Here is a 19510-nt window from a genome sequence, read left to right on the forward strand (position 1 = left end):
TTAACTTCTGTGGTGTCACTGGCCTCCCTCTCCTCTGCACTGCCCCTGACAAGCTGGAATTTGATGCCACATGACCGGGATGGGACCCTAGTCATGTTCGGGTTCTTGATAAATCGGGCACACGGCTGGCCCACACTTGGACTTGCTCTTGGATGATGAGGGCTGGGGCTGACCCCTGTCATCTCTAAGGCCCCTCCCTGTGCCTCCCTGGTTGGGGCAGCCTCCCAGCTGGCCCATGGTACCACAGAGATGTGCTGGGCGTGGGGGCTCAGGGCAGCTCCCCCGATGCGCTCCAGGGCGCCCACGATGCCACTGCAGGCCTTGTCCTCGCGCTGGGCCAGCCACAGAAGGTGCTCGTCCACCAGCATCAGGTTGCTGGCCATGTCCACCATCACCTCCACCAGCTGGGGGCAGGAGGGGAGAGAGTCACAGCGGGCAGGAGCAGGGCTGGGGTGAGAGAGGCTTGAGTGGTTGAGGGGGAGCAGGTGATTTCCAAGGGACCCAGAGGCCTGACTGAACCTCACCTCTTTGATCTGGTCGACATAACCCAGAAACTTCTGGATCATCTGAGCCACATAGACGACGTCCATCATGTCGGAGAAGCTGGCGGCCTCGGCCGTGTAGACTCGAAGCTGGTGGGCCAGGGTCAGTGCGTTGGAGGCGTTGATGGGCATCTAGGTTGGAGATGGGAGGAAAGGGCACCATCCAATCTGGCTCCTTCTCCCTCAAAATGCCCCCCAGGAGCCCCCTTCTCTGTGCTGATGCTCGGCGATGGGGCCTGGGGAGCAGGGTCCTGCCCATGTTTGAGTCTGATCCCGATGGGAGAGGCAGATGTAAAGAGCGAGGTCTGCACAACTCGGGCGTCCTCCGGCTGCGCCACCCCTAAGGACAACGGGACGACCTCACACTTTCCTCTTAAGACTGACCTTGCTGTACTGGGGGACAAAGATGATCGGGGTGGCCCTCCCGTCCCAAGTGTGGCCCTGGGGAGTCTGAAACCCCTGGAAGAGGAGACGAGCACGAGACATGGCGCTGGCCCCGTGCTCCTCGCCGTGCCTCCCAAGGACACAGGGGCCCCCAGCCCCGTGGGACCAGCCAGCTTCTCCCCTTCCCCTTCCCCTTCCCCATGGCCTCCACCCCCGCCCCGGCCTCACCAGCACGAAGGTGTAGAGCACCCGGGTGATGTCGTTGGTATACAGGCAGTGGGAGTAGTCCCCCGGCTCCCAGCGGCCAGCGCGGTCGCACCGGCGGGAGGCTCGGGTGCCAGGGGCTCCCCCGCTCAGGGGCACCGAGGTGAAGGGGTACTGCAGGCAGGACTGGTAGGCTGTGATGCCAGCCAGAGTTCGTGGCCACCTGGGGGCAGAAGTAGAGAGTTACCCATGACCCAGGCTCCTCAGGGCCAGGGTCCGTCCCTTCCCTGCCCTGAGAACTGTGAGGCCAGACCCCTTGGGAGCTGGAGGCAGGGTCCAGAAGAGGCCGTGTGGACTGGACTTCAAGGGCTTCCCAAGCTCCCCTGAGTTCTTAAGCTGTGTTTGTTGGGACAATGCTGTCATTGCTGCGGGGCTGGCCTTGGAGTCCTGAGTTCAGGTCACTTATACTTTCTGGGCCTCAGTCTTCTCAGCTGTAGGATGGGAGAATAACACCTGCCCTGACTAAGGGAGAGGCCCCTGGGATATTAAAATGTGACATCTGTCATGGGAGAGTTTTGTCAACTATGCATGTAGGGAAGCGACTGCCCCCCCCCCAAGAAAAACCCCAAACCCCTGTTTGTTCTGCACAGCACATCTTGAAGGGTGATTTTATACAAAAGGATATATGGTCTCTCTAAACACACCAACAAAACTTGGAGCTGAATGACAAGAGAAAGTGTTTTCTCCATCTTAGAGCAGGTCAGGGGACTGTTCACCTGCGTCTCAGAGGCTGGCTACGGGGGCAGGGGACGGCCAGGGGTGGTCCCAAACCTGAAGTCCCCGCGGTTGTTGGCGACGCGCTCAGCGGGGCAGTAGGAAGCCGAGGTCTCCAGCACCACGATCTCCACCTTCTTGCTGGCGTTTCCCTGGACCGTGGACACGGAGCACTCCCATTCGCCTGAGGCCCACACGCCGATGTGAGACAGGGTCAGCTCGCTGCGGGCGGGCGAGGGCTGGCTGGAGGCGCTCCTGGCGGCCACGCCACCCTCCCCGAGCGCCCGGATGCCGGCTTCAGGCTCTTTTCTTTCTTTTTTTTTTTTTTGGTTGAGTCATGCAAGATCTTAGTTTCCCCACCAGAGATGGAACCTGGGCCCCCAGCAGTGGACCACCAAGGAAGTCCCCCAGGCTCTGAGGCAAGGGTACAGGCTGATACTCCTTTAACGCTGGCCTTACGGTAGTGTTTTTCTGAGCTTCAATCTCCCCACCCTCATCATGGAGGTAATAAAACCTCTCTTGCAAGACGTTTGCAGAGAGCAAGTCCAATAATACAGGTGAGACCCTCTGTATCCTTGTAAAGGTACTGAATAAATGTCAGATTTAATCAGTTTTTTTCCTATCAGGCAATCTGTAGGGCTTCCCAGGTGGCTCAGTGGTAAAGAATCCACTTGCCAATGTAGGAGACTCTGATTTGATCCCTGGGTCAGGAAGATCCCCTGGAGAAGAAAATGGTAACCCACTCCAGTATTCTTGTCTGGGAAATCCCATGGACAGAGGAGCCTGGCAGCTACAGTCCGTGGGGTTGCAGAAGAGTCGGACATGACTTAGTGACTCAAACAACAATTCAATTTGTATCCCTCACGCAGACCATTTCTGACTTAGGTCTGGATCTGCATAAACATGCCCACAGATATTCCCAGGAGCAGACCAGCTCCTGTCGGGGGTGGGTGGGTGAGGGCTCTGGCTCCCCCCGCCCGTGCTCTGGGCTGAGAAGGGCCCGCGGGGCCTGTACCTGGTGATGAAGGTGCAGTCGTGGACCAGGCTGTCGGCCAGCAGGACGCCCGCCTGCTCGTCGCCCTCCACGGGGGCCCGGTTGTGGTACCAGCGGATGCGGGTGTCGTTGCCCAGGTAGCTGGCTGAGCACTGGAAGGGCAGCCGGTCGCCCTGGAAGACCACTTGGCGGAGGGATGGGATGAGGTGGTGTGTGTGGAGCTCCAGGGCCCCCTCTGTGGGCGGGGACACGGGGAGTGAGCCTGAGTGTCAGGCGAGGACCAGGCCCCTCTGTCTGGAGCCCACTCTAGTTCAGAAGGAGGGGGGTGGAGTGTCTCCAGAGATTAAAGCAGAGGAAAGGAGCAGGCGGGTTTTGAACAGTAAAAGTGCTTCTTTCCACAGCACGCTTTGTCACCCCAAGAGGTGGGACCAGATGAAAAACATAAACCAAGCAGCGCTCCCCAAGGAAGTTTAGAAAATCAGATGGAGGATGGGTCCCCAGTGGGGTCTAAGGGAGAGGACGCCCTGGAGACCAAGCCCACCGCCTCGGGAGCCTTGAGGGCTCGGGTCTGCTCACCGCAGCGCAGCTGGGCCTCTTGGAGGCCGGCCAGGGCCTGGGCGTGCAGGGCGCTGGGGTAAGCACAGAGCGTGCGCTCCGACAGCTGCAGGGAGCGGTTGCGGGCCCAGGGAAACAGCCAGCGCAGGCGGCAATCGCAGGTCAGGAACTCGGTGCCGAAGTCCCTGCAGAGGGTGGAGGGACCCAGGGTAGAGCAGAGGGGTTCCCTGGTCTCCCGGGGTGGGGATGGAGCCCCAGGGAGAGACTGAGGCTGGAGAGGGCAAACTCCGGTGTGCGCACAGCTCCTCGTCCGCCCTGCCTCCTCAGAAGGCTGGCCACGTGGTTGCAGTGTTTATGTGTCCCCCTCCTGGCCGAGGAAGGAAGCAGGGGCCTGGGGAAAGGATACTCACACCACCTTAAGGGCTGGCAGCTCATCAAAGACCCCAGGTTGCAGACTGGAGAAGATGTTTCCAGATATGTTTCTGCAGGGGAACAGGGAGATGGGATCTTAGGTTCTCCCTGGGCTGGGGGTAAGCCGTGAGAATGCAGAGCCCATGAGTGACTGGGGAGCCTTCCCTCGAACCGCTCCCCGCCCCCCACACCCCACACCCCCCCAACCTTCCCCGCCCCGCACTCACAGTCGGAGGAGCCTGGGGAGGCCCTGGAAGGTTCCGGAGGTGAGACAGCCGATCCGGTTGTTGGAGAGGTCCCTGGAGAGACACGCAGACCCTCAGCATGTCGGCCACGTGGCCACACACGGGTCCACGCGTGAGGGACACACGTGTGAGGCTGGGGCTTGTGTGGGGAGCGGAGAAAAAGGGGATGGGGTTGGGGCTTTGAAGTGTTTGCCCCCCCGATCCCGTCTGTGTGGTGAGGAGGGACGGTGGGTGACTGGGATCCACGGGACCTCTTCCAGGGATGTGGGGTCTGGGCGGGGGGTGGTCAGGACATGCCACTCACAAGCGCTTCAGCTCCCCCAGACCCAGGAAGGCGCCGGGCTGCACCGTGCTGATGACGTTGTTTCTCAGGTCCCTGCGGGAGACAAGCGGGGGCCCTGATACCTCATCCACTCGGAGGGCACACGGCCCACCTGGGTGGGCAGCTCCTGCCCTAGTCGGGGCTGGGGTCTCTGTTGCCCTCTAAATCTCTGCTTTTTTCAGTGCCAGCCGGGAGGCCTCATGAAGGACCTGGCCCCTCAGACGGGTGCCCGCGGCCTCCCCGGCTCCCTGGTTAGACCTGCGCAGGGAGGGTGCAGAAGGGCCTCGGACGGACAGACGGACAGACGAATGAGGCGGCAAACCCGGTGGAAATGGGAGGGGAGGGCCCTGACCCTGGTGTCAGGAGGCTCCAGCTGCCATGAGCTGCCCCGAGTTTCTCCATCTCTCAGGGCTGCCATGGCGTCGTTTGAAAATGGGTGTGATGGTCCTCTGTGGACTGCCGTGCCGCGCTCAGTCCCCCAGTCGTGTCCGACTCTCTGTGACCCCACGGACCGTAGCCTGCCGGGCTCCTCCTCTGACCACGGGGATTTGCCACACACAGGTACAGTCTCCTCGAGCCTGGCTGTGGGGAGGTATCCTGTGGCCCTCTCCTCCTGGCAGGTGAGGAAGAGTCCCCGGCTGGCTGGCTGTTGCGGGATGCTGCCTGCTATCCATCACCTGGCCGCACCCCTCAGCCCTCAGATGGGGAAGCTGAGGCCATGGGGGCCACCGGCCACCTTCCGCCAGGTCTCCTCGGAGCCCCCAGTGCAGACGGAGGGCGGCAGGGGAAGTGTCACCTCAAGTTGGCCTCCAGCAGGTCACAGATTGGACCCAAGGAAAGATGGTGACCACCCCCTGGGCTCCCCAGGGCCAAGGAGCACCCCCCAGGAGTGACCTGCAGGGTGGCCGAGTCTGTGGCTCAGATTCAACCGCACAGCCAGAGTGTCACCCTCCCTCCCCCTGTCACGTCCCAGAGGGGCGGCAGAGACTGAAGAGACTATCCCTGGGGACCAACCAGTGCCCACCTGGCCCCAGCACCCCCACCAGACCCGGCAGCCCTCTGGGACCACCAAGGTGAGGGCCGGACCCCGGCTTGCATCAGCGCCCCATCCTCTGTGTGGTCACAGCAGCAGGAGAGGGGCCGGCAGGACCAGCCTCTCGCCCACACTCCCCGAGGCTCACCTGGGTCTTGCCTGAACCAAACCAAACAGGCTCAGCACTCACAGAGACCCCACCAGGAGGCCTCACTGCCCACTGGGAGGGGGCTGCAGGCTCTCCACTCTGCTTCCTGCTTTCCAGCATCCTCTCAGGCCCCCCGGAGCGCCCAGGAGAGAGGCGAGCGTGGCTGGGGGTGGGGGGTACGGTGGTGTTCCTGGAGTAACCCACCTAGCTCGCTGGTGGGGCCCACCTGCTTTCCAAGGCCTGGCCATCCCCAGCCCTAGCTCCAGAAAGGGGCTCTTGGCTTTGCAGGCCAAAGCCTCGGGGGCACCTCTGGATTCTGGGCAGGAGGGGGTTAACTGAGCCAGCTCCCTGCTGGGGGAGAGGAAATGGGTGTCCAGGATGGGGAGGCGCCTTCCCACCAAGGGGCCTGTTTTCACACGGGCCAGCCCAGCTGGGGACAAAAACACCCAGAGAGACACAGAGAGACAGAGAGAGAGACAGAGACAGACAATAACAGAGAGATAGAGAGACAGAGAGATGGAGAGATGGAGTCAGACAGAGAGATGGAGAGATGGAGGGAGAGATGGAGTCAGAGACAGAGAGACAGAGACAGGCAATAACAGAGACATAGAGAGACAGAAAGAGACTGAGAGACAGAGACAGGCAATAACAGAGGGACAGAGAGATGGAGAGATGGAGTCAGACAGACACAGAAAGAGACAGAGAGATGGAGACAGACAATAACAGAGAGATCGAGAGACGGAGAGACAAAGACATAAACAGAAAGAGACAGAGAGACAGACAAACATAGAGAAATGGAACATGTCCCCTGCCCAGCCCTGCCACTGGTCCGGGGTCCTCACACCTCAGAGCCCTCTCCCACCGAGGAGCTGGCCTCCATAACCCTGCGCCCCTTGAGAAAGAAGAGGAAGCCACCAGGGTGTGTCCCACGGGGTGACTTCCACCCCCAGGGTGCAGGCAGGGAATGTGCGAGAACGCAGCGCCCAGAAGGCTCCTTCAGGGTGGAGTCTGGAGATGGGGACGGCCCCCACCCCGAGCTGCCCTTCCTGCCCGCTCCCTGCCCCCACTTGCTGCCCAGAGCCCCACCCGCGCAGCCCCCGCCTCCTATGCCTCTCTGGCCTGTGCCCCCTGGCCCCTCTGGGGGTCTGGCCGTTCTCAGGGCTCTGCCTCCCACCCCGCGCGGGGGGAAACACATTCCTCATTGTGTCACTTCCCTTCATGGGCTGCCAAGGGGCCCGGACCACAGCCCCCCGCCCCTTCCCTCTCTGCTCACTGTATATTCTCATTTCCTCCCTGCCCCCCGCCCCGCAAGAACCCCCACCCAGCTGCCCCACTGATGCTCCACAGATGGGAGTAAGGCAGGCGGCTTGGGCCCAGCCCCTTCCTGCCCCGGATTTCCTGCAGCCCCCGCCACCCACCGGGGCCTTCGGAGAGGGGAGCTTCCAGCTAGTGTCTGCAGTCCTGACCCCCTAGTCTCACACCCGCAGAGCAGCTTCCGGGGTGGGCAAGGCAGCCCTTGGACAGAGTGCCCTCAGAGTTGGCCCAGATCTACCAGTCCCTGGTCCTCTCCAGGGGAGAGGGGCACAGGCCAGGGGCAGCTCCCTGCGCTGAACTGATAGCCTGATGGGGGCTGCCCCCCACCACCACCCCCAGCAGCTCAGGCCTCCTGGTCCCCAAGGTGGGGGCGCAGCTCTGGGGCTGTACCCTCCCTTGTGGTAGGAGGAGATGCTCACACAGAACCATGGGCCTCTGAGGCCCCTACCGGTTGGTTGGTGGTTCAGCACCTTCCTGGCTGAGCGGAATCCTTTTTTGAGTATCTGCTGCGGGCTATGGAGTCCCGCCCCCGAAGAATGCACTACCCCCCAGTACTATGCACCTGATTTCAGAGGCCCGTGGAACCCAGGTTACAAACCCCTGCTCTGGTCTTTCTCATCCGATCCCTTCATCTCTTAGGTGAGGTGACAAGGACGCACGGATGCGTCCATGATGTGCGTCCTTCTGTAATCTCCCGCCCCCTGTCTGCTTCCATAGGGCCCTCCCTGGTCCTGGAACCTGGTGAAAAGGCAGCTTATGCGCAGAACCTCCCTCCCCACCTCCACCACGCCTAATCCAGACCAGGCTCCCCGACTCCAGACATATCCCTCTCCCCGTATCTGTGCCCACACGGAGGAGTAGGATCCCCCGATGGCAGAAGTTGGGGGGCAGGGGACTCCTGGGAGCAAATCTCACCCTATACCCATCTTGGGAAAAAGGAGCTCAAGGAGCTGAGTGTGTAAGACTGAGTGTGTGAGTGCAAGGAGCTGAGTGTGTAAGACTGTGTGAGCACAAGCAATAAAACAGCAGATTGATTAATAGGTTGGACTTAAAAATTTTAAACCTTTGCTCTTGAAAGAATATCACCCAAGAAAGGGCAACCCATGGGATGAGAGAAAATATTTGCAAATCATATATCTGATAAGGGACTTTTATCTAGATTATATAAAGAACTTACAACTCAATGATATAAAGACAAATCGTCCAGCTGAAAAAATGAGCAGGGGATGTGAACAGACATTTCTCCAAAGAGAATATACCAATGACCAATGAATGCATGAAGAGGTGCTCAACACCATTAGGGAAATACTTGTCCACTAAGATGGTTATAATTTAAAAAACAGAGACTGGAATCCTTATATGTTATTGATGGGAGCGTAAAATGGTGCAGCCACTTTGGAAAACAGCTTGGCAGTTAAAGCTACCATTGTTTGTTGTTGTTTTGTTGTTTAGATACTAAGTTGTGTCTGACTCTTGTGTGACCCCATGGACTGGAAACTGCCAGAGTCCTCTCTGTCCATGGATTTCCCAGGCAAGAATACTGGAGTGGGTTGTACTTCCTTCTCCAGGGGATCTTCCCGACCCAGGGATTGAACCTGTGTCTCTTGCATTAACGGGCGAATTCTTGACCACTGAGCCACCAGGGAAGCCCTACATGACCTAGCAATTCCACTCCTTGGTACACATCCAAGAGAAGTGAACACACACGCACACAAGAACATACACAGGAATATTCATAGCAGCACTGTTCATAAGCCCCAAGTGGAAACACCCCAAATGTCTATCAACTTATGAATGAAGAAATAAAATATGCTCTCTTCATAAGATGGAACAGTATTTGGCCATAAAAAAAGAATAATGTAGAGACTTCCCTAGTGGTCCAGTGGTTAAGAACCTGCCTGCCAATGCATGGGACACAGGTTCAATCCTTGGTCAGGGAACTAAAATCCCACATGCCGTGGGTTAACTAAGCCCATGCACCACAACAAAGATCCCGTGTGCCACAACTAAGACACAATGCAGCCAAAAATAATAATTAAAGAAATAAACAGGAAATGACGTGCTAATACATAGTATATGGATGAACTTGGAAAACACTGTGCTTCATGAAAGAATGCAGTTACCAAAGATCACATACAGTGTGGTCCTCTGTGTATCTGTCTCTATAGATTGGCCAGGCAAATCTACAGAGACAGAAAGTAGCTTAGTGGTTACTTGTGGTTGTTGTTTGAGTCACTAAGTTGTGTTAGACTCTTATGGGACCCCATGGACTGTAGCCCTCCAGGCTCCTCTGTCCATGGGATTTCCCAGGCAAGAATACTGGAATGGGTTGCCATTTCCTTCTCCGGGAGATCTTCCTGACCCAGAGATCGAACCAGAGACTCTCCTGCATTAGCAGGCGGATTCTTTACCACTGAGCCACCTGGGAAGCCCAGCATTTGCTCAGGGCTTGGAAATACAGAGGGTGGAGGATGGGGGTAGTGATTGGTAACGATTCAAGGTTGCTTTAGGGGATGATGAAAATGTTCTAAAATTAGATTATGATGATGAATGCACAGCTGTTAAGTGTACTCAAAAACCACTGGATCCTATCCTTTAAACGGGTGAACTTTATGGTATGTAAATTAGGTCTCACTAAACTATTGAGTGTGTGAGCTTGTATGACAGTGCGTATTTGAGTGTGTGTGTGTGTGTGTATGTGTGTGAGTGTGTACCCACACTCGGACAGGGTGGGGCAGCACGAAGCTGGCTCCCTCTGGCCCCCACAGACCTCCCTGCTTGTGGGTTTGAAAACCAAATTATAGGTTTGGAGGCCGCAGAGCAGCTCCCTTGGGCCCTCCGGACTTTCAGGGTTCCTTAGAAAGTGGGGGGGGGGAGGGCTGGCTGCGGAGTGGGCACGACACCCCCGCAGGTACAGAGGTTGTCTAGGGGAGGCGGGAAAGGGAGAGGTCTTGGGGGCCAGGAGGAAAACCCAGACGGTCCGAGGCTCCCTCCCACCCGCATGCCCAGGGCCCCTCTTGTCTCTGACCTCATCCAATAGGTATTTATGGAGCACATACCCCGTGCCAGGCCTTGGGCCTACAGCAGCGAGCAGGAGGGCTGTCCCCGGACCCATTAGCCTCCCTGCCCGGGCCTTCGGGCACCCTCTGCTCCGCGTTCCTCTCCGGCGGCGCGGGCCGGGAGGGCAGTGGGGGCGGGGGTGGGGTACGCCAGAGCCCGGCCCCCGGCCCCCGACCCCGCCCACAGATTAATGGAAGCCACCTGGCTGGGGAGCCTCAGTCCCCCGCCCGCCCCCCACCGTTCCCGTGAGCATCCGCGTCTAATGAGAGCCCCAGCGCCGCCGCATACCAGCCCCCGGGGCTCATTAATCTCATTAGGCAACGACAAATCATCCCGAGCCTCGGCTCCAGGCTCCCACCCCGGGCCCTCGGCTCCAGGCGTGCTCAGGCCACTGGGGGCGTGCGCGCGTCCATGCGGACCCACAAGCAGGCCCGCAGGCCCAGTCCGGGGCTCCCTCGGCCTTCACCCCACCCCCCGAGGGGGCTGTCTGCGCCGTGGCCCGCTCGGGTCTGCGGGTCTGCGGGGAAAGTCCGGTGGCCGGGTCCCTGCTGAACGCACGGAGATGTGCGGGACCCGAGAGACGATCCCATCGCCGGCGAGACCTTTCCGCGCAGACACTTCGTCTCCACCACCGCATGCCCGGGACTGGGGCCTGCGGATGAATCAAGCGATCAGGGGTGGCTGGCGTGACATCTTGCCACTTAGAACTCTTCTGAGGAGCAGGGGACCGCCTGTACTGAGAGCCCGAAGTGTCCCCCTGCTGTCGTCCTGGGTGAGAGCCTCTTACCCCGGTGATCGCCCATCAGGGAGCCGCGCCTTGCCCTTTGATCCAGGCGAGAAGCCTGCGGCTTGCACAGGCACCCGGAAGGTGAAGGATGGAGGGGCAATTACATCCCAGTCTCTTTTCACTCCAGGGTGAAGTCCCGTGCCTTTTCATCACCAGTCCCTTCACCCAAAGGTCCTTCCCCTGGACAACAGGCTAGTCTATGCTGAGGGGCGGTAGGCCACGGGGCTCAGAGGCAGGGGGTCACAAGTCTGGGCTCTTCAGACACAGGCCTGGACTATCCTTGAACCTTGCCAGGCTATTTCAGTTTTTCCTGTCCAGCCTGCCTAGCTGATAAAGGTGTGTCTCCCCACCCCACCCCACCCTACCCCTCCCTGGGCCACGGGTCCACCCATGGGATTGTCTCAGGCACGTTCCCTCGGGGTGCCCTTTTTGTGTCCCCTCCCCTACCTCGGGGCTCTGCACTGCAAAACAGGGGCCCCTTACACCCCACCCAACTGCAGAGGCCAGAGGGGCACTCGGCATGGGCAGGCAATTCTGGCAGTTTCTGGAGCAGCCCAGACTGAGTTACAGGCAGGCTGATAACTCCCACGGGACTTGCTGCCCGGCCGTGGGATGTGAAGCTGCCACTGGGTCCACCGAGGCAGCCTGGACGGCCCAGTCCAAGAGGACAGAGAGATCAGTGTTTCCTGGCACCAACTGCACACCAGGCCATGGCATCTCATTCGCGATGAATAGGCCCACAGTGTAGGGGTCATCTGGTCCACTGGTTCCCAACCCCGACGGGCATGAGGATCGCCTGCCTACCTTGTCAGCGATTCCCAGGCCCTTGCTGACCTGATCATTAGCATCTCCAGGACCAGAGCCCAGGGCCTCTCTCCACCTCTGGGGAGTGACTGTGTTGATCACTTTATGTGTCAGACTATAGCCGAGGTCCCTAACCCCGGGGCCACAGACTGGTACCGATCCATGGCCCATAGGAACCAGGCTGCACAGGAGGAGGTGAGCGGCAGGTGAGCAACTGAGGCTCCATCTGTGTTTACGGCCGCTCTCCATCACCTGCATTACTGCCTGAGCTCCGCTTCCTCTCCGATCAGTGGTGGCAGCGTTAGATTCTCATAGGAGCACAAACCCTCACCCTAGAATCAAGGCGGAATATCATGAGATTGCCACTACATAGAAATAAAGTGCGCAATAAAGGTAATGCACTAGAATCATACAGAAACCACCCCCCACCCTGTCCGTGGAAAATCTGTCTTCCACAAAACTGGTACCCAAAAAAGTTGGGGACTGCTGGACTATAGCACCCAGTGACTTAATCAGTCACTAATCTGGGTGCTGCTGTGGAGGTATTTTGAAGATGTGGTTTTAACATCTACCGATGAATCTATCAGTTGACTTTAAATAAAGGAGATGACTTTGCTAACATGGGTGGGCCTTGTCTAACCATTTGAAGGGCCTGAGAGTAAAAACCGAGGTTTTCCAGAGAAGTTCTGCCTTCAGACTGCAGCATCCATTCCTGCCTGACTCTCCAACCTGCTGACCGGTCCTACAGATTTTGGATTTGCCAGCCCCCACAATTCACACTACAGTCCATGGGATCACAAAGAGTCAGACACAGCTGAGCACATGCGCACACACACACACACACACACACAATTACACGAGCCATTTTCTTAAAATAAATTTATGTTGTTGTTTAGTCACTAAGTTGCGTCCAACTCTGAGACCCCATGGACTGTAGCCCGCCAGGATTCTCTGTCCCTGGGATTTTCCAGGCAAGAATACTAGAGTGAGTTGCCATTTCCTTCTCCAGGGGCTCTTCCTGACCAAGGGATCAAATCCACTTTGACAGAAGTCTCCCGCATTAGCAGGTGAATAAAGAAATAATTTCTTAGAATTCCCCTCCAGTCCAGTGGTTAGGACTTCGCACTTTTATTACCATGGGGCTGAGTTCAATCCCTGGTCAGGGAGCTAAGATCTAGAAAGCTTTGCTGTGCAGCTAAAAAATGTAACTACTAACTAAATGTATGTGTGCAGGCTCAGACATATCTGACTCCTTGCAACCTCATGGACTGCAGCCCGCCAGGCTCCTCTGTCCATGGAATTTTTCAGGCAAGAATACTGGAGTGGGTTGCAATTTCTTTCTCCAGGGAGTCTTCACAATCCATGAATTGAGCCTGTGCTCCTGCATCTCCTACACTGGCAGGTGAATTCTTTACCACTAGTGCCACCTGGGAAGACCAACTAACCGACTAACTAATTTCTTTGCCTATTTATATAAGGACACACACATTCATCTCCTTTCAGTGCTGTCTCTCTCTGCAGAAGGCTGACTGATGCAGCGGTGCTCAGCCAGGCTCAAGGCCCTGGGCTCCTCCAGCCCTGCACTGCCTCTCCATCCCGGGGAAGTGCGGGCGCCTGCTGAACCCAGCACCCCCTTCTGCTTCCCCTCCTCTGAAAGCCCAGATGGCCGTGTCACTGGGCTCTTTGATATTTTTTCCTTCTCCTGAAACACCATGGGTATCGCCCACACCCAAGGATCATAGAGTTTAAAGTCCAGAAGGCACTTTACAAACCACCCTGTCTCTCCACTTTTAACCAACGAGCAAACCTAAGGCTCCATCTGACCCCACCTCGCACCACTCCCCAGTCATGCTGCCCTCTTTGGGCACCTCAAACTTACCAGCCAGACTGGACCCCAGGGCTTACCAACCTGCTGCTGCCTCTGCCTCCAGAAGGCTACCTGCTGGTCAGCTTCCTCCCTCCCGAGGGCTCGGGCTCCATCAACTCCAGCAAGGCCTTAACCTCACTACATCAAATAGCATCTTCACTCCAGTGCTTTCTGTCCCCCTTCCCCTGCTGGCTTTTCTTCTCTGCAGCATTCAGGGTCTCCTGATCTATTGTTCAGTTCTTGGCTATTGTCTGGGTCCTGTCCGTGGCAGGTGAGTTCCATGGGGCAGACGCCTGGCCTGCTGTGTTCACTCTTAATGCCCAGTGTGCAGCCTGGCACACAGAGGGGGGCTCAAGAAACATCTTGAGAGCGGACAACTAGGTGATTCCTAACATGGCAGGGGCATTTAGTCATTACCCCAACTCCCGTCCCACTGTTTTCTGCCTGCCTCCATGGTTTGACAGGCGCCCCTGGTGGCTCAAACGGTAAAGATTCTTCCTGCAGTACGGGAGACCTGCGTTTGATCCCTGTGTCAGGAAGATCCCCTGGAGAAGGAAATGGCAACCCACTCCCAGTATTCTTGCCTGGAGAATCCCACGGACAGAGGAGCCTGGCGGGCTACAGTCCATGGGGTCGCCAAGAGTCGGACACGACTGAGCGACTTCACTTTCACCTTCAGCGTGGTTTGAATGCACCTGCAGTGCAGTGATTCAGGCCCCCGTGGGTGCTGTAGGTGTGCATGGGCTGGTGGGGAGAGGGCCACCTTCTCACCTTCATCAGAACATCTACCCTCCTGGGACTGAAGGATGGCCCAGCAGACCCAGCAAGCGGGCAGACCCAGCATGTCTGCGGCTGATGAGGCAAGACGGAAAAGCTGGAAGCATGTCCTAGAGGCTTCCAGAGGCTTCTGTGGTTAGTCTTTCTCCAAAAGATCCCTGGAGGGAGCATCTGGTTTCTGGCAATTCAGCCCTCTAAGACCTGGGCTGAGTGCAGGAATTATAGCTCCCGAGTGCTTAGCTGCTCCTGGGAGAGAAAATCTTTCCCTTTTTGTTGGTACCTAACAAGTGTTTTTTTTTTTTTTTTTTGCTTTTATACAAAGGTTTTTTTTTTTAATTAATAAAACATTTTGTTTAAAAAAATACTCCGTGAGAAAAAATAACTATAAAACGCAAACTTGTTGTTATCTTTTAGTTGTTAAGTCATATCCAACTCTTTGAGACCCCCATGGACTCTACCCTGCCAGGCTCTTCTGTCCATGAGATTTCCCAGGCAAGAACAGGGGAGTGGCTTTCCATTTTCATCTCCACGAGTGTTTTTTTAAACTTATTTTTAATTTTTGGCTGTGTCACTTGGCATTCGGGATCTTACTTCCCTGATCAGGGATCATATCCGTGCCCCCTGCAGTGGACACTCAGAGTCTCAACCACTTGGACTGCTAGGGAAGTCCCTAATAAGTCTTTTAAAAAGGAATTTTGTGGCAGCCCTTCCTCCTTGTTGGAGCAGACTGGTCATGGCTGTGTGTGTTCACGGCCAGCATCCCGGGACCCCTCCCAACTCCAGGATGCCCAGATCACATGGAACACGCTCTGCCTTGCCACCCCCACGAACCCAGCCAGGCCACCAAGCTTTCCCCGAGCCCCAAGGGAACTGGGAGAGGGGCTTGCCCTTCTCTTGGGAAGTGGGCATCATAGAGACAACCTCATGAGATTATTGTCCCGGTTAAAGATCTCACATAGATACTGCTTCTCTACTACCCTTGAACTTTCTAGCCTTCCCTGAGCCCTCCTTTGGACTTCACAGAAACCCCGACCTGCTTCATTTTTCTATATATGGCATGGTCTGTGGGCTCACGAGACGGTAATCTCTTTGGCTCTTTGAAAGGAGGCGTCCGCCTTATCCTTGAGTAGCCTCCATAGCTCTGATCTAAGCTTTTTAGGCAAAATGGTACTGGAGGGGACAGGGCCCTGCTGGAGGCCTTGGGAATGCCCAGGGGGTGGAAGCAGAGATGGGAGACGGTGGCGGGGGGCTTGGAGGTGGGGGAGCTAGAGAGGGTCCGGCTCCAGCAGGGACAGGAGGCCCAGGTGTCCCGTGGAGAAGACAGGACCCAAAGCTATTGTACAGGCTGTGGATCAGAAGCTGCCAACTGAACAGGGAACTGAGAGAGGGCTCGATTCAATCCTCTCCTTTGGTACGGACTTTGCCCATGATGGAGGCAGGTCCCCAACTCGGGGAAGGAACTTCTCTCGGGCTAGCAGGACCCTTGCCAAGTGAAGGCCCCACCACCACCTCCAGCCCCACAGGGCAGCTGATGCAACAGTAATCAGGGTGGTGGGGGAACAGGGAGCGGGAGAATTGGACATGACCCTCTGTCCACACCCTTGGCCAGGACTCTGGACCCTGGGAGCTTTGTTTATTGCTTGTGTTTAGGGAAGCAGGAAAGAGGCCCCAGTCACACTAAACCCTCCCTTTGCCCGGTCTGCTGGGCCCCCAGCTGGGAGGGGGCGGTGGCTTCTGGCCAGTTAAGGGGCTCGGCCCTTGGAGCTAATTGCTCATTAAAGAGCGTTAATGAGCTTCCCACAGCCCCACCCCTGCCTGGGCCAGCGAGGTGTCCCCAGGCCTCTCTGCTGTCCCCGGGGAGGGAGCGGGTCTCTCTTTCCCAGACCAGCCCCTCCGCCCTCCGCTTGGTGGTCAAGTCCAACTGTGGGCCCTGCTCCACTGGACTGGAGGGGAATTCTAAGAAATTATTTCTTTATTCACCTGCTAATGCGGGAGGGTCGCGTTGCCCCTTGGCAGTTAGCACCCCTCATCCTCCCCGGCCCACCCTGCCCGAGCACTTACAGTTTCTCCAGCAGGGACAGTCCCAGGAAGGCTCCGCTCCGGAGGCCGGTGATCTTGTTGTTGCTCAAGAGCCTGGAGAACCGGGGAGAACACAGATGGGAGAAGAACACTTGTCTTCTGTGTAAGTGGCGCCCCCTGAGGTTGTGCAAGGAGCAGCCCCACCCTGGGCTCCAGAAGACCACGGGGAGGAGCCAGCCAATAGCTCGGTCAGAATATAGTCAGCCCACTGAGCCCCAGCTCGGCCATGTCAACCTGCCCAGGATCCCACAGCCTGGATCTGACTTGGGCTCCATATAAGCAGGCACGCTACCCTGTTTCCACCTGGGAATCACAGGGCCAAGCCCACAGCCCCCCCTTTCTCCCCCACCCTGATAGCTCTGTCTTGCTCAAGCCGTCAGCCTTGACCTGAGGACAGTGATGGGGAGAAAGGTCTAGCAAGTAGAACAAGAAGCCCAGTAGGTGTGGGGGCAAGTGGAAGGGATTGACCTTCCTTGGGGTCTCCATCACTCTGGGAGCTCAGGGCCTCACCAGAAGGGGACCCCTCCCTCCCTGCCCTCAAAGGCCCCCAACTCAGAGGAACAGAGTGCCTGTGCATCCCTAAGCCTGTCTACAACCTTGACAAGAAACTGATGGAGTCCTGGCCGCCCCCCACCCCCCGCAGGGAGCCCAAGCCTCAGGCTCTGCCTCTGAGTCTTTGTTTATTTATTTGTTTGTACTGGCGGGAGGCGGAAAGGGGGCCCCAAGCTCCTGACGGAACCCACTCTGCCCACCCACTCAGTCTTTCTCTGCCAGGCTCCCCGCTGGGAGGAGAGAGATCCAGACCAGTCAAAGGGCTCATCCCTTGAGTTAATTGCTTATTAAAAAGCTTTAATGAGGGACTTCCCTGGTGGCCCAGAGTTTAAGACTTATGCTTCCACTATAGGGGGCATGGGTTCGATCCCTGGTTGGGGAACTAAGATCCTACATGCCATGTGAGACCAAAAAAAAAGGCTTTAATGAGCCTCTCAGCCCAAGCTCTTGCAAAGGGTTTCCCATCTTTGCTCTGAGCAGTGGAGAGCAGACCTGGGAAGGCCAGAGGGGCAGGCCTCCGGCCTCCTCTCCAGTGGGCAGCCTCGGGGCTGGACAGTAAGAGAGAGGGCAGGGGGCAGGGACCGGGCATGACAGGGGCTCTCCGAGCTCTGTGCAAAGCCTCCTGGAAGTGGGTGGGTGCACACACCAGCCCAACAGTGAGAGGACCCCAGACATCTGCGCTACTCCAAGTTCAAGGGGCATGTGGAGGGCAGACCGTGGCCGGATGGAGGCACGGGCGGGAAGGGCTTTGTGGGTCAAGGGAAAGAGGTGCAGCTCATCTCCTTCCCTGCTTTCTCCGCTCTGCAGAGAGGCCCCTCCTCCCCTCCTGGACCCTGCCTCACTGTCTCTCCACCTCGTCATCCACAGTGACCGTGTGGACGGGTTCCAGGGAAGTGCTGTGTTTCCAAAGTGCTTCACACACACACAAACACCTTGATATTTCAAAAAGCACATCACAGTAGTCATTATATGAATACTTAGAACTTTCTTGAACCCCTTTATTCTCATTTTATGCGTTTTGTTCTTGTTCCATTTAGTCGCCAAGTCGTGTCCGACTCTTAGCGACCCATGGACTGCAGCCTACCAGGCTCCTCTGTCCATGGGATTTCCCAGGCAAGAATACTGGAGTGGGTTGCCATTTCCTCCTCCAGGCGATCCTCCCGAGGACGGTTTTGTTTCCCATTACCTATGGTGGCTGATTGTAAATAATATTGTCAGTTCTTACAGCTCTAAGGGTCTGGTGGGGCTGGGGTCGCCCCCTTGGTGGTGACAGGCGCCTGATGGTGTGAGTTTTAAATCCAAACCTGCTCCTCGTCATCTGCACCTCATTTCTTCACATAGCCTCAGGGCCTGAGGCTCAGAGGCTGCATTAACTGTCAAAAAAGGCGAGAGGACCCCTCAGTATCCTTATGTGGGGGAGAGATCCTGAAATACCAGGAGGAAGGGTGAGAAAGGGCATCTGTTTCAGCCTCCCCCACCCCAAGGTCTCTCCAGGGATGATTCCTGCCTGGGTCTTGGGAGGAAGACAGATTAGGATGCTGATGGGGGTGGGGGGCACAGGGAGGGGTCAGGGGTATGGAAGGACAGAGGAATGGGGGAGCCAGGTTATCACAGCCCAGAGCACCAAGGGGGAAGCCTGAGAACACTGCCAAACTTGAGTGGTGTACAGACCTGTTAAAGGGAGCGGAAAGCTGTTTTATTTCCTGCAAATATATCTGTGGATCCCAGTTTGAGAAACATTGACCTTAGGAATGAAAATAAATACCTTCTAAGAAAAAATTATCTCAAAATTATCAGCAAAAGATTTTTGTTTACAGATTGCTGAATTAAAAACAGAAAATTACAAAAGTCTCCAATTCCCAAATCCCTAATATTAAAACTCAGGATTGTAACTGGAGAACCCCATCCAGACACGTCTAGAGGTAGTGTTGGGGAGTAGGTACCCCACATTCCCCAGACTCTTCAGCCTTTAACCCTTGAACACCTTTCACATACCCCAAATTTAACCCAGAGTCAGTCAACAGAGGTAAAACGCCAGCCGCATATGTAATTCAGAACGTTCTAGCAGCCACACTTTTTAAAAGTTAAAAATTAAGTTAATCTTAATAATAGACTTTATCCCAGTGCATCCAAAATGTTATCATTTTAACATGTAATACATATGTTATTATGTATTATAAATATATAATTATATTATAAATAGAAAACATTACATATATATTATATATACTTATATATTATACATACACAATATAAATTATATACATAACAAAAATTATGAATGAGCTATTTTCCTTCTTTTTGTACTGTCTTGGAATCTGGTGTTTTGCAGTGTCCTCTTCCAGCACAACTTAATTTAGACCAGCCACATTGCAAGTACTCAGAGGCCACATGGGGCTGGTGACCTTAACCCTCATCCCTGATCTAGTCTGCTTGTAGCCAGCACCGCCCCCTACGAGGAAGTCTGGGCTGCCGGGGAGATCTCGAGGCAGCCGGGGTGCTGTGTGCGTGTGTGTGTGTGTGTCTGTGTGTGTCTGTGTGTGTGTGGCCTGGGAGCAGAGCAAAGGATGGGGCCCAGCACCCGAGGCAGGGGAGGCTGAGCCTCTGGTCCAGAAGAGCTCCCTCCTGGCTCCCGCCCCCTCTGAAGTGGGCTCTGTG

General features: G+C 56.3%; 1 protein-coding gene across 1 annotated transcript in view; it reads right to left on the bottom strand.

The window, feature by feature from the left end:
• The window catches only part of ADGRA2 (adhesion G protein-coupled receptor A2), a 37543-nt gene that overhangs the window by 8243 nt on the left and 9790 nt on the right, over positions 1-19510 (bottom strand). Inside the window, exons 2-11 of the mRNA XM_025278699.3 lie at positions 16283-16354; positions 4414-4485; positions 4092-4163; positions 3864-3935; positions 3475-3638; positions 2920-3133; positions 1962-2126; positions 1155-1353; positions 525-674; positions 243-404 (exon numbers count right to left, since the gene is read on the bottom strand). Of these exons, the coding sequence (XP_025134484.3) occupies positions 243-404; positions 525-674; positions 1155-1353; positions 1962-2126; positions 2920-3133; positions 3475-3638; positions 3864-3935; positions 4092-4163; positions 4414-4485; positions 16283-16354 (1342 nt within the window). The remainder of the gene's footprint in view (positions 1-242; positions 405-524; positions 675-1154; positions 1354-1961; positions 2127-2919; positions 3134-3474; positions 3639-3863; positions 3936-4091; positions 4164-4413; positions 4486-16282; positions 16355-19510) is intronic.

Source organism: Bubalus bubalis, chromosome 1, assembly GCF_019923935.1.
Source record: "Bubalus bubalis isolate 160015118507 breed Murrah chromosome 1, NDDB_SH_1, whole genome shotgun sequence".
Taxonomy (NCBI): Eukaryota; Metazoa; Chordata; class Mammalia; order Artiodactyla; family Bovidae; genus Bubalus; species Bubalus bubalis.